Source organism: Sciurus carolinensis, chromosome 8 (genome assembly GCF_902686445.1).
Source record: "Sciurus carolinensis chromosome 8, mSciCar1.2, whole genome shotgun sequence".
NCBI classification, from domain to species: Eukaryota; Metazoa; Chordata; class Mammalia; order Rodentia; family Sciuridae; genus Sciurus; species Sciurus carolinensis.
Window position 1 is genome coordinate 11,414,697 of NC_062220.1, and position 27,308 is coordinate 11,442,004.

Genomic DNA, 27,308 nt, shown 5'->3' on the forward strand with positions numbered 1-27,308 from the left:
CACCCGTGTCATGTTGAAGGGAAAGGCCACCTTGCCACACACAGGGCAGCATGGGTTGCAGCGGATTAGAATGCCTTTTCTGTTTGGAATGCAAACAGGGTTAAACTGTGTTTCTTCTTTTCTTTTTTACACCATCTAGACAACCAGAAAGAGAATGCTGCGTCGTACAAGGCGACCTGCTACTTTGAGTTTTTAAGAGTTTGATCATGTGACGTTCTTATTGAAGAAGTCATTATTCATAGGCTGTTGTTTGTTGATTTGTAAAGCAAAAAAAAAAAAAAAAAAAAACCTTTTAATTTGAAAAGTAGAAATGTTTGTAGAAATCTGGTAATTAAAATTAAATGAACACTCTTACACACTATGCCTCATACAATAAAAAAGAAAGCAGAGTTGGTTATTTTGTGATTACATCTCTGCAGGGAAAGAGACAATTTTCATACCTGTATCAAGGCCCATAAATCATTTAGATTTCAATTGGCTTTATCTAACTATTCCCATTCTTAGCAAATTTGAGAACAAGTTTGGGCTAATTTTAGATCTATATCTTTGATTATCCAGAATATATGTCATTTCGCTCCATGCCTGCTGTGCCCTTAATCTGGCAGGCAGTTTCTAATTACAGAGTTTCAGGCATTTCAGTTTAATGAATGATGATGGAACCTCATTATTAAATTAAAAATTAAAAATGTTCATTTTTTTCCCCAAGGCTCTTGAAACTATCACCCCCGATACTTTTGAGTGTGTATATTTTGCTTATGTACCAAAGAACGATGAATTCAGTAATGAATAGGAAAAGTAAGGTGTGTAGGAGCAGATGCTTTCCAGCTCAGTGAAGCTTATCATTACTTATTTGTTAAAAAATTTCCACACTAATATTCTAATATGAAGAGCTTAGAAATTATATTTCACGTTTTCAGAGCCAACACTAAGGATGATCTTTGACATATTCTTGTCTCTTTTTCTTGTGGATGGACAAGTATTTCCTCCTCAAAGCATGTCTATTTCTTGCATACTCTCCTTTAACCACTTCATTCTCAACGGACGAACTACTCCTAGACCTATCTCTGCTTCACACTCCAAAATGTTTAACTTTCCTTCTTCTTTGGTGGAAGTTATCTTTTCCTTAATGAAACCTACTGCTATTAAGAAGCAATTAAATCAACTAAATTCACAGTAAGAAATTCATGATAAATTTTCTTTCTTATCTGTGGTTACTTATATTTTAGAAGAAGAAACTCTTTATTCTTACATACTTCTAACAGGAATAACATTTTTACAACTTTCCTGGAGAGCACACTGGTGATGCATATCACAGATTTTTAAAATGTTCTTATTTTCCCAATAATTTTATTTCTAGAACTCATGTGTTAGAAAATAACCAGAAATAAACATTTTTGCACAGAGGTGTTGATTATAATAGTGTATATAATAACACAGACATGTTGATCATAATTGTTCATTTAATAGCAAGAGAAGATATATCACAAGCCAAGAAATGGAAGCAATGAAAGAGTCCATCAACTAATGACTACAGAAAGAATGTTACGTATACACAGTGAATACTATTCAGCAACAAAAAATGACATTCTGTCATTTGTGACAATATGAATGAAACTAGAGATATTTATATTAGGTGAAATAGACCAGGTATAGAAATACAAATACTGCACTTTTCTGCCTATTCCTGCTAAAATACGCAATGTTTAAGTAAGCAAGGTTGAATATAAAGAACAGTGGGTTTCAGATTGCTCAGTGACCTTGGACAGCTTATCCGTCTCACAGAACTTTTCTGCATGACTTAAAACGTGATAATTATCCTTTTCTTATAATGTTATTGTGGGATTCAAGAACATAATCCATGTAGTAATTAATATCATCTGTCTCAAAGTATACTCAAATGTTAATTCTTATTAATTTAGTGAGGAAGACAGTTATAGTCAGTAGATCACAGTTTTAAAATTAGATACTTTCAAGATGATCTGACTTTTCAGAGAATTAGGCTGTACTTTGTTGTAAAATCTTAGTTTATTGAAAAGAAACTTAGATTTTAATAGGTACATATGCTTTGAATTTAATTATGTCAGATAAGAGCCTATGTGCTAGTCCCCAGAAATAAATTTTCAAAGAGCGTGTGTATGGTACCTCGGAGGACACAGCAGTTCTGAATTCTTAACTTTATAAGCTCAGCCCATAAAGTTACAGCAGATATCTTGCAGCCCCATAAAATGTTTGCAAGATAATTTGTATAGTATTTTCTGTGCTGGGTGGATGGATGTGTACTAAATGACTTGACCTAAAATGAATAAGGTAAAAGCAAACTTGGGAAAGGTTTCACTAGCCTTAACTATTTGCCTCTTGTTTGATGAGTACAAGTCTCTTTATAGTATAGAGCATGAAATAACAATTAATAAGCTCTTACAAATTTTCAAAGGATCTGCTTTGTTTCTCATTAAAGAGTTTTAGAGGAGTCAGCATAGTACAACCTGATAGGTTTTATGTATACAAAATGTAAAAACTCATTAACCTACATGAGTGAAATTATTGGCAAACTGTAAATTAAGTAATCAAGAATGACAGTCTAATGGCTTTTGCATTGGTCTTTTGAAATTGGGTTGATTATTGACCCTCATTGCCTTGTAATAATTTATTTCAGTTGTCAGTAAATTAAAACATATTTTTGTAAACATCAACACAAAGTTATTTAGCAATATTTTGCACACTCTAGTAAACTTCCATGTGAGGTAGACTACCTGAAGCATCCGATATTTCTCAAGATCCTTCCAGGGCTTGAGATGGGACCAGGCTGTGTGTCTGTCCCTGGGCAATCATCTCGTATAAACGTAACAGCCAATTTACCTTGCATATTAGAGCCACTGCTAAAGGAACCAGGAGGCTCAGAAGGATTTTTAAAAAGTCTGTACCCTTTTCCTCATATTACATTTCTTGCACATATATAGGGATTCAGTTATATAACAACAATAACAAATTATAGGTCTAGTATACGTTTCTGTTAGTAAACTGCTACCCACAGGCCAAATCCAGCCTGCTATCTTATTTTGTACTGTTGACCTAAGGATGGTTTTGACCTTTTGAAATGTTTGGAAAAAATAAAAAAGAACAATATTTTATAGCACATGGAAATCATATGAAATTCAAATTCAGTTGTGTTTGAACACAGCCATTCCCATTCATGTATTTATTGTCTGCTACAAAGGCAGAGTCAAGTAGTTGAGAGGGACCCTGTGGTCTGCAGAGCCCAGAAGAATTATGATCCAGCCCTTTATAGAGAAAGTTTGCTGAACCCTGCCCGAGAGGGGTGATTTATCTCATGTGCTGTGCCGTTGTAAGTGACTCTGTGTGCTGCTGAATGCTGACTGCTCTATTGAGCAGCGTGTAGGTTCCTCATCCTGGGGACACAGTAGTGAACCATAGAATGTGGGGGTTACTTCATGGAGCTTGCCACATAAAGCCAAGACATCAATTAATATTTGATAGTCATAAGGAAGATTTAATAAACATATCAGAAGGCTTGCAATTCTTATAAAATATTTAAACAGTCATAGGGTAAACTTGTGTTATGGTTTGGATGTGAGGCGTCCCCCAAAAGGTCACATGTGAGACAATGCCAGAAGGTTTGCAGGAGAAATTACGGGGTTTTGAGAGCCTTAACCCAGTCAGGGAATTAATCCCCTGATGGGGTTAACTGAGTGGTAGCTGAAGGCAGTTAGGTAGGTGTGGCTGGAGGAGGCAGGTGTTCGGGGAGTGCCTTTGGGGTATACATTCTGTATCTGGCCAGTGGAGTCTCTCTCTGCTTTCTGATCATCACGTGAGCTGCTTCCTTCTACCACACTCCTCCACCATGATGCTCAGCCTCACCTGGAGCCCCGAGGAATGGAGCCGGCTGTCTGTGGATGGAGACCCCTGAAACTGTGAGCCCCCAGATAAGCTTTTTCTTCTCTACAATTGTTCTTGTCAGGCCTTGTAGTCATAGCAGTGAAAAAGCTGACTAAAACAACTTAAATATTCCTAACTTAAATTAATTTATATATTGAGAAAATTTTCTGGTTAATCAAAGTATTTACCATAAACCTTAGTGTTTAAACCCTTTTTCCTTTTAAAAAAATGTAAGTGTAGCATGCTAAATCTAAACCTATTCTTTTTTAGATGAGTTATGATTCTATTGTGGTTAGGATCAGGTATTCTGAGCAGGTATATTTGTTTGTTATAGCTGTAGATGGTGGCAATGGGAAAAACTGATCTGAACAGTTACCATTTCATGGCATATTGTAAAAATTATTTATTGTGAAATTTTTTGCTAAGCCCATTTCCTTAAGATTTTAAATTGAACATCATTCAAAATATTCTTAATTATTTATGTAGTACTTTATAATCTTGCATTTGTTAACTTCCATGTCCTTTTTTTATAATTAAAAAGATCTTTTAATTAGGTCTTTTTAGTTAAACATGAAAATAGAATCCATTTTGATATGATTATACAAGCATGGACTATATCTTATTCTAATTAGAACCCCATTCTTGTGGATGTACACAATGGTGAGATTCACTGTGGTGTATTTATATATGTGTATAGGAAAATTATGTCAGATTCATTCCACCGTCTTTCCTTTTCCAATCCCTCACTCCCTTCCCTCCTTACTGAACTTCTGTTCTTCCTATCCACTCCCCCACCTTATTGCTGGTTAGCTTCCACATATCAGAGAAAACATCCAACTTTTGGTTTTTTGGAATTGTCTTATTTCACTTAGTATAATAGTCTTCAGATTCATCCATTTACTAGTGAATTTCATAGTCATTCTTTATAGTTGAGTAATATTCTATTACGTATATAAACCACAGTTTCAGTATCCATTCATCTGTTGAAGGGCACCTAGGTTGGCTCCATAGATTAGCTATTGTGAATTGAGCTGCTATAAACATTGATGTGGCTGCGTCACTGTAGTATGCTGATTTTAAAGGCCTTTGGATAGATACTGAAGAGTGGAACAGCTGAGTCATAGTGGTTCCATTCCTAGTATTTTAGGAATGTCCATATTTCTTTCTAGCGTGTTCGTGAAGCCAGAATTGGGGACAGGCAGTTAGTGTAGAAATAGGGGTTCAGGTCAAATCCAGGAAATGAAGGCCATGAAAGCCATCTGCCTCTGGAAGTTGGAGACTGCCTCTGGGAGAATGGAATGTCAAGGATCTCTGGAGCCCATTGATTACCAAATTTACCTGTTCTTGTCAGGGACTACAGGCAGGGAACTTCTAATTAATGCCCCCTGGGCTCTTACCTGCCTGATTCACTATGTCCCTCCCCCTGCCATCTGCTGCTCACCTTTTTGCTATGTCACGGACATCTCCTGGGCCTAGTCACAGGCAGGAAGGAGAGATAATGGGGGAGAGAACAGAACAAAGGAGACCCGAACCTATAAAAGATGTAGGGCGAGCTCACTTCTTGGGTCTCTAGAACATCAGCCGTGGCCCCCTTCACACTCCTGGGAGAAGTCTGTATTATTACCTTTAAATAAAACCTGCTTAACATGCTTACCTTGGTGTGCTTCTCTGATGTTCAAACTTCAACATTCGAGGAAGCAGAACTCGTCACCAGTAAACAGTGGTATCATTGCACCAATTTGCAGTCCCACCAACAATGTATGAGTGTATCCTTTCCCCCACAAGCTCGCCAATATTTGTTGTTACTTGTATTCTTTTTAACAATTCAATTTATTTTTTAACTTTATTTATTTATATGTCATACTGAGGATTGAACCCAGTACCTCACATGTGCTAGGCAAGTGCTCTGCCACTGAGCCGCAACCCCACCCCTGTTCCTTGTAGTCTTGATAATTGCCTTTCTGATTGGAGTGAGATAAAATCTCAGGGTAGTCCAATTTTCATTTCTCTAATTGTTAGAGATGTTGAATAGTTTTTCATATATTTGCTGACCATTTGTATTTCTTGTTCTGATTAGAGTCTGTTCATTTCTTTTGCCTGTTTATTGATTAGGTCATTTTTGTTTGTTTGCCTTTTTGGTGTTAAACTTTTTGAGTTCTTTGTATATCCTGGAAATTAACACCTTATCTCAAGTGCAGGTGGCAAAGATGTTCTCCCATTCTCTAGGTTCTCTCTTCACATTCCTGTTCCTTTTGCAGTGGAGAAGCTTTCTAATTTGGTGACATCCCATCTATTGATTTTTTATTTTACTTCTTGTGCTTTAGGATTCTTGTTGAGGAAGTCAGTTTCCTGTGCTGATATGTTGGAGTGTAGGGCTCACATTTTATTCTAGTATGCACAGGGTTTATGATCTAATTCCTAGGTCATTGATCCACTTTGAGTTGAGTTTTGTGCAGGGTGAGAGATAGGGGTTAAATTTCACTCTACTGCTTATGGATTTTCCAGTATTCCCAGCATCATGTGTTGAAGAGGTTATCTTCCCAGTGTATGTTTTTGGAAACTTTGTCTAGTATGAGGTAACTTTATGTATGTGGGTTTGTCTTTGTGCCTTCTGTTCTGTTCCATTGATCTTCATGCCTGTTTTGGTACCAATACAGTGCTGTTTTTGTTACTGTCGCTCTGTAGTATAATTTAATGTCTGGTATTGTGGTGCTTCCTTCTTCGCTTTCCTTGCTAAGGATTGCTTTGGCTATCCTGGTCATCTTATTTTTCCAAATGAATTCTACGATCGCCTTTTCTATTTCTATGAACAATGTCCTTGGAATTTTGATGGGAATTACATTGAATCTGTATAGCCCTTTTGGTAGTATGGCTGTTTTGACAATATTAATTCTGCCTATCCAAGAACATGGAGATCTTTGCAACTTCCTCAATTTGTTTTTCTAGTGTTCTGTAGTTTACATTGTAGAGGACTTTTACCTCTTTTTTTAGATTAATTCCCAAGTATTTTATTTTCTTTTTGACACTATTATGAATGGAATAGTTTCCCTGATTTCTCTTTCAGCTGATTCATCATTGGTGTATAGGAATGCAGTTGGTTTATGTGTATCAATTTCATATATTGCTGCTTTGCAGAATTCATCCATGAGTTCTAGAAGTGTTTTGGTGGAGTGTTTGGGGTCTTCTAGATATAGGATCATGTCATTGGCAAACAGAGGTGGTTTGAGGTCTACTTTTCCTATTTGTATCCCTTTAATTCCTTTTTTTTTTTTTGCCTAATTCTCTGGCACCAGCTTCAAGGACTATGTTGAATAGAAGTGGTGTAAGTAGCATCCCAGTCTTGTTCTTGTTTTTCAAGGGAATGCTTTAAGTTTTTCTCCTTTTTGAATGATGTTGGCCTTGGGTTTAACATATATAGCTTTTACTTTGTTGATGTATGTTCCTTCTATCCCTTCTTTTTCTAGTGTTTTAAACATGAATGGATGCTCTATTTTGTCAAATGCTTTTTTCTGCATGAATTAGGACAATCGTGTGATTCTTGTCTTTAAGTCTTTTGATGTGGTGAATTGTTTATTGATTTCCATGCGTTGAACCAACCTTGCATCCCCAGGATGAAACCTACTTTGTTATCCTGCACTATTTTTCTAATGTGCTTTTGTTTATGATTGCCAGAATTTTATTAAGAATTTTTGCACTTGTGTTCCTCAAGGATATTCGTCTGGAGTTTTTTTCCTTGATGTGTCTTTGTTGGGTTTTGATTTCGGAGTCATACTCGTTTCATAGAATGAGTTTAGAAGAGTTCCCTCCTTTAGTATTTGGCAGAATAATTTGTGGAGGATTGATATTAATTCTTTAAAGATCTCATAGAACTCTGCTGCGAATCCATCCAGTCCTGGGCTTCTTCGTTGTTAGACTTTCATCACTTGAAATGGATCTGTTTTTCTATATCCTCCTAGTTCCCTTTGGGTAGGTCATAACTCTGTAGAAATTTCTCATTGTGCTCAAGATTGTCTAGCGTATTGGAGTATGAATTTTCAAAATAGTTTTATTTATCTTCTGTATTTCAGTAGTGTCTGTAATGATATTTTCTTTTTCATCACAGATTTTAATAATTTGAGTTTTTTCTTTCTTTGGTTAGCTTGTCTAAGGGATTGTCAATTTTGATGATTCTTTCAAAGAACCAATGTTTTGTTTCATTGCTTTTTTTTGAATTGTTTTCTTTATCTCAATTTCATTGATTTTAGCTCTGATTTTAATTATTTCCTGTCTTCTGTTGTTTTGGTGTTGATTTGTTCTTCATTTTCTAGGTCCTTAAGATGTTATGTTAGATTATTTATTTGGTATCTTTCTATGCTTTTAATGTATGAGTTCAATGCTGTGAACTTTCTTCTTAGAACCACTTTTATAGTGTCCCAGAGATTTTGTTGTTATCACTATTTTCATTTACCTCTATGTATTTTTTTTTAATTTTACCCCTGATTTCTTCTGCTACCCAGTCATCATTCAGTAGTGTATCATTTAATCTCCAGGTGTTAATTTCTATTTTTTATCTTTTCATTGATTTCTAATTTAAAATTCCATAATGACCTGAGAGAATGCAGGGAATTACCTCTATGTTTGTTGTTTTAGAAGTCAATAATTGTGTTCTTTTTTTTTAACCTATATTTATTTATTTTTATGTGGTGCCGAGGATCAAGCCTAGTGTCCCACATGTGCTAGGCAAGCAACTCTACCACTGAGCCACAACCACAGCCCACCTCTGTTTTACTGAATTTGCTAAAAGTTGCTTTGTGATCTATATTAGAAAATATTCCATGAGTAAGTGTATTCATTTATTGATGGATGAAATATTCTATATGTGTCTGTTAAATCTCAATTATTAATTGTATTTTTTAAATCTATAGCTTTTTTATTTTTTGTTTGGAAGGTCTATCTACTGATGATAGAGGCATATTAAAGTCACCCAGTTATTGTGTTGTGATGCGTTTGATTCTTGATATTGAGAAGCGTTTGTTTGATGTCCATAAATATTTATGATTGTTATTTCTTCTTGTTGTATGAGTCTCTTTAGAAGTATGAAAGGAACTTCTTTTTCTCTTCTGTTTAACTTTGGATTGAAGTCTTCCTTCTCTGATATGAGACTAGAAACCCCTGCTTGTTGCAATATCTATGTAAATGATACATTTTTTTCCCCCCATCTATTTACCTTCTGTCTATGGAGCTGTTTGCCTATGAGGTCAGTGACATAGACAGCATACTGTTGGGTTTTGTTTTTTAATCCAATCTGCCAGTTCATATCTTTTAATCAATGAGTTTATACCATTTGTAGTCAATACTGTTTTTGCGAGATGATTTTTATTTCATGTCATCTTTATTTATTTCTAATTTTTAAGTTGAATTAGATTTTCCTTTCATTGACTCCTCTTCTAGTGTAATTTCTCCCTCTTCGGTTTTCATTTTTATTCTTCATTTCTTCTTCATGAAATATTTATTGAGTGTTTTTTAGTACGGGCTTTACAGTTGTAAATTCTTTTAATTTTTGTTTATCTTGCAAGGTTTTTACTTCATCTTCAATTCTGAAGCTTAATTTTGTTGGGTATAGTATTCTTGGTTTGGAACCATTTTCTTTCAGAGCTTGGTATATATTATCCCAATACCTCCTAGTTTTTAGGGTCTGACTTGAGAAACTGGCTGAGATCCAGGTTGATCTACCTCTGTATGTGACCAGTCCTTTTCCTCCAGCAGCTTTGAAAACCCTATCCTTATTCTGTATGTTAGGCATTTTTAAAATAATGGGGCTTGGAGTTGGTCTGTTGTCATTTTGTATATTTGGAGTTCTATATGCCTCCTGTATTTGATTTTCCATTCATTCTTTAGGAAGGTTTGGGAAATTTTCTGATATTCTTTCATTTAAAAGTTGTGTATTTCTTTAGTTTGTACTTCAGAGACTTCATCTATCCTGATAAATCTTAGATTTGGACTTTTAATGTTATCCCATTTTCTTGAAAATTCTATTCATGATCTCTTAACCCCTTTTCTCCATGATCATCTGTGTTTTCAAAATTATGTGCTTTGTCTTTGTTGCTTGAAACTCTGTGTTCCAGGTGGTGTAATCTATTGGTTTTGCTTTCCATTGAATTTTTAATTTGGTTTATTGATTCTTTCATTTCAAGGATTTCCATTTTATTCTCCTTCAGAGTCTCTGTCTCCTTACTGAAGTAATCTTTCACTCCTTGTATTTTCTCTCTTGATTTCATTCCCTACATCATCTTTTACCTCATAGATCAGTTTAACTATGAACTTTCTAAATTCCTTCTCTGACATTTTCTTCATTGTGGTGTCAAAGGAGTCCGTTGTTGAGGCATTCTGAGATTGTTTGGGATGGTTTGTTCTCTGGATTTTTCATTTGTTTGTGTGTCTACCCAAATGGATTCCAAGCAGCAGAGTTTCTTCCCTATGAATTTGTAGTGGCCCTATAGGTTTCCAGTACCTTAAAGATTAGGGGAACTAAATAACAGCAACTACCTGTACAAATAATCCATAGCATTAAGTTAAACACTTGTTTCCTATTATCACATCTACAGTGTTAGTTGGCAAAATAAACAAAAATGGTAGGATCGGCAATTTCCATCAGTAAAGGCAGTAAGTAATCATGTATTATGTCTTAACCATAATTGTATAAACCCCTATTTTTAAGACAATTGTTTTAAAGAATAAAACTTAAGAGACACAAAGTTAAGAATGAATTAGTGTTTTTAAGAAATCCTTGTCATTTTACCATGTCATTTTACCATATAGATTAAACTTTGGCTTATATCAGAACATTAGTATTTCACCTTAGGAGAAACCTTAAATAGCTTTAGCTGTTTCACATACATACAACCAACTTAGTTACACACAGACTTGTTGAAACTTGTCCTTTGTTACACACAGAATTTTTTATCCAGAAACATTTTTTTTTTCTTTTTATTAAATATATTTTCAAACCCAGAACCTTTTATTTTTTTTTCTATTTGTTGACCCCTTTTTGTTCACATTCTGAAACAACTCTTATGAAATTTTTGAATTTAGATAAATCACTCTATTTTAATAAGATTAAATATTTTGTTGTTTATAGTACTCTTAATTGAAACACAGTTGAAACTTTTGGGACCCTTTATATATAGAATTCCACTTGTTAGGACATAACTCTTAGTAACCTTGTTTTTAGTTTAGTGAGGACACAAAGTAATCGTAAACCCTTTTTATTTACCAACCTATGAAAACACCAATAATGTTTAAGTATGTTACCCCATGTAATTTAAGGAGTTAAAAGTACTTGATGTTATTTAACAATTAGCATTTTAACTTTGTAAATTAACCAGACATCTCTACAAACACATTTGAGTAATCCCATACATGTTAACTCCAATTTATTTATTTTATAAAAACCAAGATATCAGACAAGTGTCCTGAACAGGATTCGTTGCCTCTTTCCTGCTGAAGAAAAGTCCTAGAAGCAATTGATATTAGACATTGTTTAACATTAACATTTCATTTGTTTGACCACCTAGAGACTTGTGAGTTATTTTTAAAGATATTTTACTTTCATAAGTTTACCCAATTTAAATTGAACCTTTTTAAATCATGTGAATAAAAGTATTTGGATCCATTTTTAAATTTTAATTTTAAGAGCGCTCAGTTTTGACGCAGACAAAACATGACATTAGACAGCACAACATAACACATAACACAAAATCAAAGGCCTTGTAACTTTATAGGTAAATGTTCATTGCAATGAAACAGCTGTTTAAAAACTTCAGTTGAATAAAAAATAGAACTGATCAAAAAGAAAAAAATCATTAACCTAGGTATGCAGGATCAAAATTATGAGCTCAAAAATACAGCATTAAAGAAAAAACAAAACAAAACAAGAATCCTGAAGAATAAGTTAGTTTTGTGTAGCGGCCCAGGAGTTTAAAACGGACACTTCTTTTTTTTTTTTTTTTTTTTCTTCAGGTTACCCCTCCTCCTTCCCGCTGAGACTGCTGTAGTTTACATTTCATTGCAGGCCTTGACAAGGCCAGGCAGAGGGGAGGGAGGATCACCCAGGACTTTTTAACCCCTTTTTTACCTGGTTGAGAAATCAGGTTAGGTTTGAATGCAGAAAATCACAAAACATTATTTTTTACTACTTTTAAGGAATGGAGCTGCTGAGCTCTCTGCCTAGGGGGACCCTCCCCTAAACTGATTTTTTTTCTTTGTGCTCTGTTTGTGGTTTTGTTTGTACTTTCTCCTTTTTTTTTTTTTTTTTTTTTTCCACTGCGCCACTGTATATTTTTGTAAGCTCAACTCTTGTAAAGCCTTTTGTAACGCCTTTTTTTTGTCTTCTAGCTGCTGTCCTATGCCCTCCAATTCCCTTAATGTCTGTTGACTAATTGAACCAGCTTGAGAACACTTTGTTTCTTTACTAATTTTATTTAACTCCATCTCTGAGAGTCCCTCTTCGCTCTCATCAGAATCTGACTGAGCGCTAACAGAGCCCTTTTGTGACTCTTCTTTTACCTTTTCTAACACTTCCTCTCCCTGCGCAACTGCCTTTTGTAACGCCTCCCGAGGGGAGCGCAAGCAAGTTCTGACCAAAGACCAAACCGCTAACGTCCCCGGGAGTGTGACCGGACAACGCTTTAAATCTTCCCCCAGGTGTTCCCACTGTGGGATATTTAGCAATCCTTTCTCCAAAAACCAAGGTGAAATCTCCTCTACCTGCTTTAAAAATGCTTTAAGAATTTCTTTCAAGGGACCTTCCATTCGATATCTAGCAACCTCGTTCCCCATTTTTTGAGGAAACTTTCACCTCTCGTTCCTAGGAACTTTATCGCAATCACAATATTCTCGTCTCTAGGAAACCTCCCTGTCCACTGACAGATCTGGGTGCACACTTTCACCGATCCGTTGCTCACCTCACTCACCTCTCCGCGGCACGTAAGATTCCCGGGGTTCAGCACCACTTGTCGCTCTCGCCAGCAAGAACGACCCGGAGACGTGATGGGTGGCAAACTTCCTTATTAACAGCTGATTCTTCTTTTTCTTCCCCTTTTTGGGAAGTTATTGTCACTTATATAGGTTATATCAACTAATTAGAATATTCATGATATGTGGGGAGAAGATAGACGTATATGGGTATAACTTGAAGCACCTAAGAATCACGCAAGAATCATGCAGAGGCCCTGACCAATTACTGAGACTTCCTCAAGGTGAAGTTAGTTGTATATGTGCAGAATAGCAGTTTTTCAACCGCACTGGCAGCTTGCCAGGCGCCATCTTGGCCAGGCTCCACCTAGGGCCAGGGGTCCGGCCGAAACCCCGACAATTATCTATGATTTCTGTAGCAAAAATAATTGCTACAGCATTAGTGGTGGGGGCTGGCACTATATAAACCAATTAATGCTATGTTAAGGATAGAGTTAATTGAGAGCAAAGAAGAAGGTATAGGTGGGTATAAAAGAGTTTGCAATTTCAAAAAGCAAACAGGGAAGATGCAGAAGAGATGTAGGATGTGATGGTTATGGGTGGGAGGAGAAAAAACAGAAGCAAAAAATTAGCAAGAGAAGAGAAAGAGAAACAAGGCAACAGAATAGTGAAAACAAATACAAAACAGATGCAAAATGTACTAATCAAAACCCTAACCCTCAGAAAACAGCAAGCAAAAGTAACTCCCTTCAAAAAGTACTTGAAATGAGAAAACAGAAATAAGTATGTGTGTGTATAATTGCCCATGAATCAGTCAGCACACATTTGCCAAAAAAAAAAAAAAAAAAAAGAAAGAAAGAAAAGACAAGTCTTGGAAAATGTAGCAATGGTTTCCATTGCGGTGGACAAAACAGTCAATGAGAATATATGCTCACCATCTGTGCCCAGCTGTCTTTCTCTTGGTTTCTTCCTGAGGTATGCACTAAGCACAAGATAGGCCTTGGGCTGTCAGACCCTTCCTTTCTGTGTGTGTTGCTCACTGAGATGGCAGTTGGAATTCAAAAATTCTCAGCTTCCCTTCTGGGAAGTACAAGGTGGGGGGGATGGGAAGTACTGTCAGCTCTACTCCAGGGTGAAGTCGCTGCTGGGTTGTGTGAGATGCGTTCCTGTAGCTGGAATTCTCGAGGGCAGGACTGAGGTCCAGCGAGGCCCAGTTGCTTTAGTGCTTGGTGAGTAGTCTGGAGATATTCAATCAACGCATCTCTGGATCCCGGCAGTTGCCTCTCTGTGCTGGGAGGAGAGTCTCCTCAGGAGTCTCCCCAGGATTCTCTACTCATGGGACAGAGGAGCCAATTCTTTGCAGCTTCTGCTGCTCATGGAGAACTTCCCTTCCCAGACTCCCGACTCAGTCCTGAGCATGCAGTCACAGTCCCCTGTTAAAATTCCTTACCCACTTCCGCTGGTCCTGTGAGCCCCCTGACCTAAAGGGGGCTCTCCCAGGCTCCCTGACTTGTATTCTCCCAAGGAAAATACCCTCTGTGCATGGTTTTCTCTGGACTTGCTAGGCACAGACTGTGTCACACAGAAGGTGCCTGCCAGGACTGTGAATCAGCCAGTCTTGATTTTCTGGATCCTAGTTCTTGGTTACTGTAGGCTTTACCCTAGTGCAGTTGTCTCAAGATGGCTCCTGCTCTGCACTCTGGGGACATCTGTGAAACACAGGACATCTTTCCTGTACTGGTTCATTGTGCCAAGCAGCCTCTGGATCTGCCCAGGGCAGGCCGCCCTTCTGATCTGAGAATTTTCCACACTAAGCCTATTCATAGTATTTCTCAACTTTATCCATCATTGTGTGCTTATGCCACTGCTCCTGCAAGCACCTTAGCTTTAATTTGTCCCTTTTCCATGTGCCCAACATTTCTAACTCTCTGAGGTACTCTGACTTTCCAATGTTGAGTTTTAGCAACCTACAACTCACCCACCTCACTGAGAATCAAACCCCATTGAGTACTTGATCCTAGCAACTGAGAATGCAGAATCACTTTCCTGTGTCTTCCCTTCCTGCCTGAAGATCCTCTTTTCCAGAATTTTCCAGATAGAAGTTTTGCTTTGTTTTAGTGTTGAAGATCAACCCAGAGAGTTGCACAAGCTAAGCACACGTGGTCCCTGAACTGGACCCCAGCTTCACACATAAATTTTTGTGTGTGATTTGTATCACGTCTTTGCTCTTTTGTTCCATGAGTGTATTATCTCCTTTGTAAAGCACTACTCCCATTTAAGTTTGCCTCTTTCTATTCTTAGTCTCCTCAAATCAAAGGAACTGTCATGCTGAGGATAAAGATCAACTTACCTCACTTATAGCTTTCTATATCTTTCTACACCTGTCATAATTGCTTTCCAATTTTGTTTTCTTAGACCTTAGGGTACATATCATTTTAATATGAACTTATGGTATTTTCTTGATCATTGTGAATCAGTTCAATTTGTTATTTTTTATTTAATTTGTCATTATTACATTTTCCAAATCAATTTGTCATTATTTTTGTTATTATTACATCTTTTCTAATATGATCTGATTCTCAACATTGCAATTTTTTATTCTACAGTGACTCCTGTATGGAAGAGAAGCTATTTAATCAATCAATAATTTTCTGAGCAGATATTTCTAATTTTAGTGAACTGTAATGAGCACATTCACATTTAGTAAACTGTAATGAGACTATGTTTACATAATCCTAATTTTTCTTTCAAATTGTATTCTTCTCTGTGAATTGAATAACCAAGCTACTGAGATATATCATTCTTATACTTAACATAGAATTTTTAAAAATGTCTGCATGTATATTAGGTGTAAAACATGTGAATTTAATTCACATTTTATTTTTCATTATTTCTACCTAATCTTCAATTATGCCCTAATATTTTGGGGTGCAAACATTAATGTGTTATTATTCTATGCCTCAGTGTAAAATGATATATGTCATTATAAACACTTGTCTGTGCTTTAATATCAAAATAAGGTAGAACACAATTATAGTGACGATTCTTGATTAGCACAAATTCATTGCCCAACCTCATAATGAATGTTCTATAATAAGAGGCCAGTTAATCATGTCTTTAGGGACCCATGCTTTCCCATTCTGTGCCTATATTTTCTATCTAGTGTTTTATTTTCCCTTGATCTCCCAATGCATATGATCCTTAAATTCTTAGGTTTTCAATTCCTATATACTGACCTGTGTGTGACAGATATGACCCTAGATATTAACACATCTCATGAAAATTTTCTTTTCTAAGTATTGGTAAAACATTGAGATGTAGGAAGAATTCATTCACTCCATCTGTGGGAAGCCTTCTGGTATACCGCAGGTAACAAAACAACAGGCTCCAACAACACAAAATAAAACAAAAGATTATTTATTGCATTGTATAGCTGAAAATGACAGAGGTGGATTTAGCTGTTGATGTGCAGTTGGGCTACAGATGCAGTGTCCACGCCCCTGTTCTTTCTTACTCTCTGACCCACAGTGTTGGCTTCATTCTCAGGGGCCACCATCTGCATTTCTGGCCCTCTAGGCTGTCCTGGTGTGTTGTGTAGCTGCAGCTCAGCATATCTTGTGCTGAAGAGCAAGAGCCTCATCCTGTGTTCCATGGACACCTGCAGCTGTGCCTGTGCTTTCTGGCCAGAGCTGTGCCATGTGCTTCTCTAAACCATTTGCACTGGGTGGACAGGAAGATGAATTCTGTTGATCATCACATACCAGTTGTGGCACCTTCTGTTTGTGAAACTTCGTGTCTGAGAAAGAGAAAATAAATGTTCAAAGGCAGGGGAAGCAGTTGCTAATATCTAAGAAAAAGGAAACTGATACTGGGGAAGTAGTTTTTTTTGGCAGCATTCATATTAAGAACTTAAAGGAAATGGAAGAACAAAAAGGCCAACTTCTTCATGACAAATTGTTCATTTCATATTTTTATTTCAGCTGTTACACAGGTTTTGATTGTATGGTTTTACATTGATGTAAGGATGGCTTGCAATTGCTGAGGAAAGGGTCTAGATCAATTCCAGTCATGTTGCTTTAACATACAAAGGAATGAAAAGTAGCAAAGAATATGAGTCGAATATGAACCTATTTGATTTTAGACTTGGAATTTTTTATTTTGTTGGTTAGGGGTAGTCTGTTCTGAGAATGCCAAACTCAATAGCTTGTTTTACTTTCTTTTGAATTGGGGAAATGTTTTATTGATGATTTTACCTACCAAGATACTGAGATGCCAGACTGACTGAAAAGCACCAACTATTGTATCATTTCAGTCTTCTAACATCAAAATTTAAGATCATTGGCATGAAACAAGTCATTTTAGGAAATAACCAAGTGTTTCTTTTACTTTCTTCAGCAGCATTTTCCACCCCAATTCAGCATGTGGAACAGGCACTGCTGATCACATGTGAGGGAGGGGATGCCTGCTAGGTAGCAAGTGTGCCAGGTGCCCACTGTGTGCTGTTCTGGATGCTTACACAACAGCAAGCAGATGGAGGGTCAGTTCCTGCTTCTGTGGAGCATGATCCTGCTAAGGAGTGGACATAGTTTTAAAGTGTGAGACAGTAATGTGTTCTGTGGAGAAACAAACAATGTGAGTAGGATAAGGACAGTCTGGAGGGCCAAAACAGGGCCTGCCCCTGGTGGGCAGAAAACCATGTTGTCCCAGGATGGAATGGGCAGTCTGGGTGTGCTGCATTTAGCTCATGGAATTCTAACAGAGACTCATGAAGCCATAAAGAACTTTCATGCATGTCTCGTTTCAGGCTAGCAAGGGCATTTGATGTGAATAGTGTCCTCTTTGTATTTCATATAGGAATCATAAGAGGCTGGGCCAATGTAATACAAGGCAGAGTTGGAATTTATCAGCTTAGTTTAGGATTTGTAATCAAAGGTGTTGTTGTTGGTGGTGGTGATAATAGTGGTGATGTTGGTGGTAATGGTGGTAATGGTGGTGATGATAGTAGTGGTAGTAAAGATATTGATGATTGTGGTAGAGGTAGTGATGATGTGCTGGTGGTGATGGTAATGGTGGTGTTGGTATTGATGATGATGGTGGTGTGTGCTGGCGGTGGTGGTAGTAATAGTGGTGGTGATGGTGATGGTGGTAGTGGTGGTGATTGTGGTGGTGGTAGTGGTGGCGATGGTGGTGGTGGTGGTGGTGTTATTGGTGATAGTGATGGTGGTAGTGGTGGTGGTGGTGGTGGTCATGATGGTGGTAGTGATGCTGCTGTGGCTGGTGATCAGGGAGGTTATAGGAGTGGAGAAACCCTAGCCAGTTCTTGGTATTTTTCTTTCTCTGAGAATTTATTCTAGTTACCAACAAACACATTCCCCATGGCCTTACTCCCAAAAAGTCTTTGTTTAATTTTCATATTTTTCTTAATTTACTTATAATTAGCTCATCAGATTATTAAATAACTAGTGTGTGCTCTTAGTGAATAATATCTTTCAGGTTATAATGTTTTACATTTATTTAATACCTCAGACCTCATGGCAATTGTTATATATTTACTTGTGTGTGTTTGTGCACTTATATATACATGTTTTTATATAATTTTGTGTGATCTATTCTAAATACTCATGAGATTCTTATAATGATTACTGTTTCTTTTTTTCTAAGTTGTTGTTTCTTTTTGAGTTCCACTGCATCTAGAGCTTTGATGGCAGGATTGTGTATTTTTGGTACCTACCATTCCATGGCAGTGAGTAGAGTCGCTTTGCATACCTCCCTATCTGGTTATTTCCTATGTAGCACTTTTGAGAAAAACTGCTTTGTTGATAAAACTAGGACCAATGCCATTTGAATAAAAATAAATGAAGGAAAATAATTGTGTTTGTAAGTTCTTTGTCATTTTGATGTAAATCATCTTGAGGAATTATTTTCTTATTGAAGAAATCAAACTCTAATATTTGAAACCATTTGTAATACTTAATGTTTTATGACATTTTCTTAATAAAACCTCTTGCTTTTGCAGAGGTTTTTAAGATATATGTACTTTTCATCCAGTTTTGTTGAGAATGTGCCTTGTTGAGTACAGTGGTCCTCTTATCTGTAGTTTTCTTTGCCACGGTTCCAGTTACTCTACATCTTCTATAGTCCAAAAAATTAAATAGCAAACTCCAGAATGAGCAATTTAATTTCAAATGAGTAAGTTTTAAATTGTGTGCCATTGTGCACAGCATGGAGTTGTGCCCCCTCAATCGTCCCTTCCAAGACGTGCATCATCACTTCCTCTGGTGCATCCATGCTTCATGGACACCTGCTGGTCAGGTCCCTGCTCGTGGTCTGGGTCGGTCCTCAGATCCGCTAGAGGGAGAGTGCTCCTTGTATTCAGGGAGCCTCATGCCGTATCACAGTGACTAGCGAATGTGTCACCTCACTCCATGCCATCACACAGGCATTGTGTCACCTCACATTGTCACGACAAGTGTGAGTACAGCACAACAAGATGCTTGGAGAGAAATGCCACATTCACATGGCTTTATTCTAGTATATTTTATAACTGTCTGTTTTCTTATTGGCGAGTGCTGTCCACCTCTTACTTTGCTTACGTATGAATGAGCCTTTATATTATGTGTGTGTGTGTGTGTGTGTGTGTGTGTGTGTGTGTGAGAAAAGCACATGATGTGTTGGATTTGCACTGCCTGTGGCTTCAGGCATTCCTGGAATCTGCAGCCACCCCCTTGGATAAGGGGGCTCAGGTGGAGACCATCAGATGCCCTGGACCGAGTGACTACTCTCTGCCCAGGGTTCTGCTCTCACCTGTCCCACTTGGTGCAGTGACGAGATGCAGATGCAGCTGGTGGCACATGTTCATCCAGCTGTCTCCTCAAGTTGAGAGGGAGAGTTTATGTTCCTTGATAACAGTCTGGATCCTAAATGATTTAACAATCAGGATCAGTGGAATGGATGAGGAAAATGAAATGGGGTGTATATTTAAAAGAAATATAAGACTTTTTCTATCCCAGAGAGTACAACTAAGTCCCATTATAAGACAATAAAGGGAGCTATACTTCAACTTGTTATGAGGATTTTATAGAATCTTAATAGAATCCTTGAAATATCACATGGACTAGTGATATATTTTCTGTCACTGTAGGTCTGTGCCAGCTTAGCAGTAAGGCTAGAGAAGTGATCAGTTTGGTCAGGCACCAAATGTTTAATGGATGCCTTCTGTGCATTATTATTGTTCTAGGTGCTGGTGCTACAAATTGAAGTGGAATTGCCCGCACTCCTTAGTCATAAGTGCTGGGCGACTTCATGTATGAAACATGTAGGATATACATAAGTACAGAGATAATAGAATGGATGCTCGAGTAGCTACCACTCAGCTGAAGAAGTGTTACTTACATGGATCAAGATTTACTAAAGGGTTTGTAGAGGTAATTAACGTGGTTTTAGCTTTATGTATACAACTGGCTGCTGTATCCATAGGTTCTGCATCTGTGTTGGTCAACTTTTTTTTTTTGTGACTAAAATGCCAGACAGTAACAACCAAGCCAAGGAAAAGTTTATCGTAGTTCATGGTTTCAGAGGTTCCACACTTTGTCAGCTGACTCCAGTGCTTTGGGGCCAAGTGAGACAGAACATCCTGACTGAAGGGCATGATAGAGGAAAGCGAATCAGCTGCTGACAGCCTGGAAGGAGAAGAAGGAGAGGGAGACAGAGAGAAGGAAGGGAGTGGGGAGGGGGAGGGAGAGGGAGAAAATGCAGGAGAAACCAGGGATAAAGAATACAATACCCAGGGTACACCCCCAGTGACCCACCTCCTCTAGTCAGGCCCAACTTGCCTATCATCCAGTAATACATTCAAATTATGAATCTATCCAATGGATCAATCACCTGATTCGGTCAATGATTGCATAATCTAATCATTTCACCTTCTGTATTAACACAGGGACTTTTGAGGGACATCTCATATTCAAACCATATCAATATCCGAGGATGAAGCAATGAATTAAAAATAATTTAGAAAGAAAGCATCAATATAGATATGTATGGAATCTTTTTCTTGTCTTATTCACTAAACAATATAGTATAACAATTATTTACATAGAATTGATCCTTTATTATGTATTATAAGAAACATAGAGGTGATCTCAAGTGTATAGGAGGATATGTATAGGTTATATGCAAACACCAACCCATGTTGTATATGAGACTGGAGCAACTGTGGATTTGATGTCCTCAGAGGTTCTGGAACCCACCTCTCTGGGATGGCATGCAGTTGTATAGCCTGTATGATTCTATAATTCAGGAACATATGATATATCCATGTTTTTTTCCATTCCTTTTCACTGACACAATATTTCATTATTAGGTGTGTGAAATGTATGTCAATTTCATTTTTATGATTAATAGCAAAAAAAATTCAACTTCTTTTCATAGTCATTGACTTTTTCAGGTTTTAGTTTCTATAATTTTCTTATTAAAATACTCTGCCTATGTCTCAACCAATTATTTATTCATTACAAATGCTTAGGAGTTCTTTATATATTTTGGATAATAATACTTTTTACTTATGGGTGTGGGAAATATCTTCTTATAAAACTTAACGTGTTTTTGCTTTATTCATGTTGCTTTTTGGTGAATAAGTTCCTAACATAAAGTAGTAGATTTTGTTAATTTTTTTTCCATCTTATTTAAGAAATGACCTATACTACACCTAGGTCTGATCATTTTTCTACTTTATTTTCTTGTTAATGGTTTTAGACTTTGCTATTAAATTTCCAATATGTGTATTGTTTTTGTCTTCTGGGTTTTGTTCAGATAATTATCTAGCAGCCACAATGGCCTGCTTATGGTGCCAGTCACTGTGTGGTTCCTGGGGGAAGCTTTCCACTGTGGACATGTGTCTCTGCCCTTGTGCTGCTGATCTTCCTGTGTTTTCTTTTGCCCATACCATCTTTGTTAGTTATGATAGCTCTTTAAGTCTGAATATCCAGCAAGGCAACTTCAGCCACCTCATTTGAGCCAGATTGCCTATGCTTTTCTGTACTTTATTCTTTCATATTAATTTAATGAGCATCTTTTCAAAATTCTTGAAAATTCATGTTGATTATTTAAATGACATTTATTACTTTTCCAACCCTGGGAGTCTTTGAAACTCTTTTTATGTATATGTGAAGAATTATATTCTATGACTAAATAACACTTAATGGTCAATAATGTAAGTGCTTTTAGTGATTTTTTTTTGCTTGAAAGCTAATTGCATCCTTAAATAGGTATGAATTATAAAATCATTAATAAACCTGAGATACTTTCCATAAGTCATTTTTCAGTATGGTCTTTCACCTTCTGATCCCATGATGACCTATCCCCCTTTGCTGTCCATCTAATTGAACAGACAGACCCAGGGATCTGGTGGGGACTGCTTCAGTATTAATGATGACATACTTATTCCCCAAGTACAGGGTTTTCCAATAAAGCTGTATTTTAAGGAATGTAGCTTGGTCCCAAAGTGTAAATGGAATTTCAAATGCCCACCCTGATAGCCAAAAGAAAGGGATAAATTAGGGATTAATTGAAGACTGACTTTCTTTCAAGCACTTATTGGATATGGGTGAGTTTTGCTAGGAATTTCTCAGTATGGAAAGAGGAAGAAAAGAAACCTGCCTCTGTCCGTTTTACAGATGAACACATAAATATATTTGTATTTTATATGTTTAGTATTATGATATTCACATTTCCCTTTTCTACTGATCTTAGTGTTTGGTGGATGCCTACCTCTTCTGTATGCAGTGTTATTCAATAAAGCAACAGACATAATCGTAAGCCCTTAAAAAGTATTGGTTGGACCTCTGGTAGTTTATTTATGATTACATGTGATTTTCCCGATTTAGATTTGTGGGAAGAGAGCTGTCTGATAAGCAGACTACAATCAATTCAATATACTGGAACACAATTTTAATGTTGTCATTTTAACTTTCTCTGTTCTTCCTACATTTCCATTAATGTGTGTATGTTTTTGAAAGCATTGTGGGGGTCGGGGGTGGCAGAGGCACTGTGGTTCCTTTTGAATATTTTTTTGAAGGCTAGAACACTCAGAATAACCTCCATATAAACATATACTGAATTTTTTAACATCGATCCAAATCTTGCTAATTCATTATGAACCTAGATTAATAAAATGCAATATTAAAAATAATAATAATCCATCTTGAAAAAATGGTGTACTCATCAAAGGAAAGCATTATTAGAATTGGGTTATTTAAATATGTACTTGTGTATTGACAAAAACTACATGCAAAACATGTATGGAATGAAACTGGAGCCACCTGGTGGCTCATAATATAATGCTTCGTGTCTTAAAATAATATTTTAGCAACTAAGAAAAATCAAAGATAGCAGTGATTAAAGCAAAAGTTTCCACTCACACCTTGATATAAGATGACTGGAGTTTTATAGTTTATGCTTTGGGGAGATTTCTGTGTATTTTGAGATAAAATGTGTTTTTTAATTAGGAAGCTAATATTACAAACTGCTTATTAGAAAGTCTTATACTTTCCTCATTGGGCAAATCTCATGACTTCAGTATTTTCTAGGTACTTGCATAGTGAGTGTGAGGGTTTTTGTTTTTGTTTTTTAAAGAAAATATCATCAGTGAAAAATCTCAGTGCCATAGTGATATTAGTTTTATTCTAATAAGTAATTGTAAATAAATACTAATGTGCAATGTGTAGGTGGGCATTGCCTGATCCTTGATAGCACTTCTCCATGACCGCATCTCTGTAGGAACTTGGTGTTTCTCATCTGCAGCTTTCCGTTTCTCCTCTCTTAGATCTTAGAACCCAGGAAGCAGTGCAAACATCTCTACTTGGCCAGAGGCCTGTTTGTGATTGCACTGTAGTGAGTATTTTGTTTTGCAGGTCTCCTAAGTGTTCAAAGCTGCCCTGTGAGGCCTTTTGGAACTTTTTCCACTTCCAGTGAATTCAGTCTCAATCTCTGTTGAGGTTAGAATCGTTTAAACTCCTGAAAATCTCAAGAGGCTGTGGATGGCTGTCAAAAGGCCTCAACTAGTTTATAGTACAGTATATAGCTTCCCGTGTTAGTCATCTCTCCTTGTCCTGACCTGGGCTTTTCCTTGGGTCCATTTCTAGTGATGAGGTGACGTAAGATAGTCCACTCTTACTTAAAGGATTCTAGTGGCTTTTTTTTTTTTTTTTTTTTTTTTAAGTGTCATCTTCATGGAACCAATTCTAGAAATGTCACAAAACATCAATTTGTAAGTTTGTGTTCCCCTTTCCTGGGAATAAAGATGTCAGGTTTCTTGTCCCCACATGCTACTAATTGCTGCCTCGCTGACAAGTTGTCATCAAGTCAATATTTTCTCTTGTTTTATTTTCTTAACCCGCAGTTTTGCTGTAGTGCTAGGGAATTTCTTGGGTTCTCTTCAGCTGTCATTTCCCCGTGGCTCTCTCTGTCGATTCTTTGAAGGTAACTGTGAGGCAGACAGTAATCTATTAATCATCGGTTGCTATTTCTATTTGCCTGTTAAGTTTTATTTCCTTTTATTGTTTCTATTGTCAGCATTTAAAGAGAAAGATGGTTTTCCATTGTCATAAATGCTATATTTCACAATAAATGTTGCCTTGTCCTAGCCCGTTGCCAGTATATGTTTACCACATTTAATAGACTGCGTGTCTATTACTCAAGAAATGTTATTTAAAGATTCATTGAACAGTTATTGTATAATAGAACTATGCCAGGAATTAGAAACACCAATAAATGCAACCCAGCTCCTGTCCTCAGGGAACTTTCAGTATGACCATGTCTGTTCTGGTGACAGTCTAATCTCTTCAGCCCTGCTAATATTCCTATATGCAGTGGCATATGCCTTGATCTTTTCTAGAAGTGTTAGCCTGAGATGAGTCACTTCTTTATACCCTTGCCTAAGTAATTATAGTAAACTTTGATGTTCTCTTAGGGTCAGGAAAGGATATGTCAATGATCTTGTAAAGATGACATATACATCTTTTAGAGCATAATGTATTTCTGAATGATGAGAAATTAAGTTTTTCATTGGTCACTACATTGTAGGACAGTCATAAATGAGTGAAGCACAGGTTGAGCTTGACGCATTTAAAGAGACCTTGAGGTAACAGAAGAACCTTTAAATCTACCGAGAATGGTCCTTAGAATAATTCAAGAGGCAGTCCGGGTGTTTTGTATCCTTGAGAACTCTTTGAATGGCAACTTTATAGACTAGATTATATTTAACTTTCCCTTACTCAGCTGTTTGTCGGAGCCCAGAAATTGTTTTACTTATGAATTAAGAAGTCTGAAGGCCCATCATGCTCTGGTTTTGCCTACCTTTGCCCCTGCAACAGTCGGGGAGAAGGTGTCATTTCAAAAATGTGATTTCTCTAGCTCTCTAAGTTGACTAGTGCCAACAGGCTGGCACTTGGTGGCTTTATATTTGTAAAGATGTTTTAGTATTTTTCAGCAGGCAAGGTGTCTGTTGTAGAGAAAGCAAAGAACTTATAAATTCACTTCATTATGTCTGAAAGGTAATGCAAGGGACATTTACGCAGGCATAGCTCTTGGTGCTGCTTTTCATATAGGGTAAAGTGGGCCATAAAGAAATGACACAGGACAGCTAACTTAATTTTATTTAAAATATAAAATTTAATCATTACTTTTTTAATCAAAATTAGTCTTTCCATCCATGTAAGTAAACTTATGAGGTTCTCTTAAAGAACTTCAAAGATTTTTTTTTTTTAGAAATGCTTTCATTTTAATTTCACTGTGAATATAATTTATTATTCTTGTATCACAATCATTCCGTTAATCTTGAATGTCATCATGTCAGTGTTTTTATGGACTGTTAATGGTGTATAACCTGTACTCTTCTTGGGACAGTCATTCTCCCCAAGAAGAGCACAGGTTATGCTGCATTAGTGTAGTTAGAACATTGTAGTATTCCAACCCCATGTTAAATAAAAAGATGATGATAATGGTTCTGATTACAGAGGAGTCATAGATAACACCTGCTGATACCTGCGGTACAACTCTGGCTCTCCTTTATAAGGCCGAAGACTTTACTTCTTTTTCTTTTTCTTTTTCTTCACTTCGTTAGGGGTGTGAACTTATTTCAACTCCAGATCAAGACCACACTGACTTTACCAAATGCCTTCAAGTACTCCAAAAGAAGATAGAAGAAAAAAACCTACAGGTAAGATATGCACCTATTTGGTGGTTAAGGCTCTTATCACCAAGGATATGAATGAGCGTGTTTAAGGCTTTCCCGTATCTCAAATAGTTAATTACTTTTGCACTGTTCTTTTTAGATTTCTTTTTTTTTTTTTTTGGGTGCTGGGGATCGAACCCAGGGCCTTGTGCTTTCAAGGCAAGCACTCTACCGACTGAGCTATCTCCCCAGCCCCCTTTTTAGATTTCTGTCAGCTTTTTTCCCTATATATCAAATAAGTCTGTTCATAGTTATAAAAACCTTAGCAGGTGCACATAACTCAGAGGTCACAAATCTGAACATCTTACAGTGACAAGGTATAAAATGAGTGAACTGGACCATGTCTAAGGTAATCGAAACCAAGAGCTCATTGGTGGCCTAAACTGACTAGGTATTCCTCTTCTCTGGTTTGCTTTTGCCACATCAAGATGCATGTATTTTATAATATATCTATTTAAATATTGACTAAAAAAGACAAACAAACAAATATGGCTTTGATTTGGGCCATGGGCTGTCAATTGAACACGCTTATGTAAACGAATGAGACTTTCCGTATGTGTGTGTGCGCACGCACGTGTTGTATTTATATTTTAAGCCAGAGAAAGGTTTTCTGCTTCACATTTATGTATTCTTTAAGAGTGTTCAGTGATTTTCACCTGTAATCTCAAGGTTTAATCATATTAATTATTTAATTCACAAGTTTTTATTTTGCTTTATTTTTTAGTATCTGTTGAAATGATTCCAAATGGTATTTAGGTCTTGTCTTAATGCAGATCTATAAAATTACACCTTAAACATTGGATGACAATCTTTGGTTTTCTTCTTTGGCCAGGGCAATTAGATAAGCTGAGATGCATGATCAATTATATAATTTTCAACCAGGAAAATACCCTTATGTATTAGCATGCTTTTGATAGCACTAATAACAGGAAATGCATGTAGACCTGTCCTCAGTAATCAAGTGAGAGGGCAGTCTCCAGGCACAACTCTGCAGAACTCAGCCCTGCTGCATAGACTTTGTCTTCAGACTGGTTTTCCTGTTGTCCCCACACGCCACAAGCAGCACAGTTAGGAGATTAAGACATGGGGAAGGGTAAAGTGGCATCACTTCTACCAAAGTCAAACTTAACTCCCAACTTCTCTCCAATAGGCCTCTCCTGTGTTTGGTGGAGGATGAGCTTCTTAGGATAGAATGAGCAGTGGGATCAATCCACGTGGCTCACATATTCAA

The 27,308-nt window shown here is 36.9% G+C and overlaps 1 protein-coding gene across 2 annotated transcripts in view; it reads left to right on the plus strand.

Annotated features, from left to right (window-relative positions):
* The window catches only part of Tpk1 (thiamin pyrophosphokinase 1), a 373,012-nt gene that overhangs the window by 176,667 nt on the left and 169,037 nt on the right, over positions 1–27,308 (plus strand). For both annotated transcript variants that reach the window (XM_047562215.1, XM_047562216.1), the window contains exon 5: positions 25,967–26,062. In XM_047562215.1, coding sequence (XP_047418171.1) covers positions 25,967–26,062 — 96 coding nt within the window. The remainder of the gene's footprint in view (positions 1–25,966; positions 26,063–27,308) is intronic.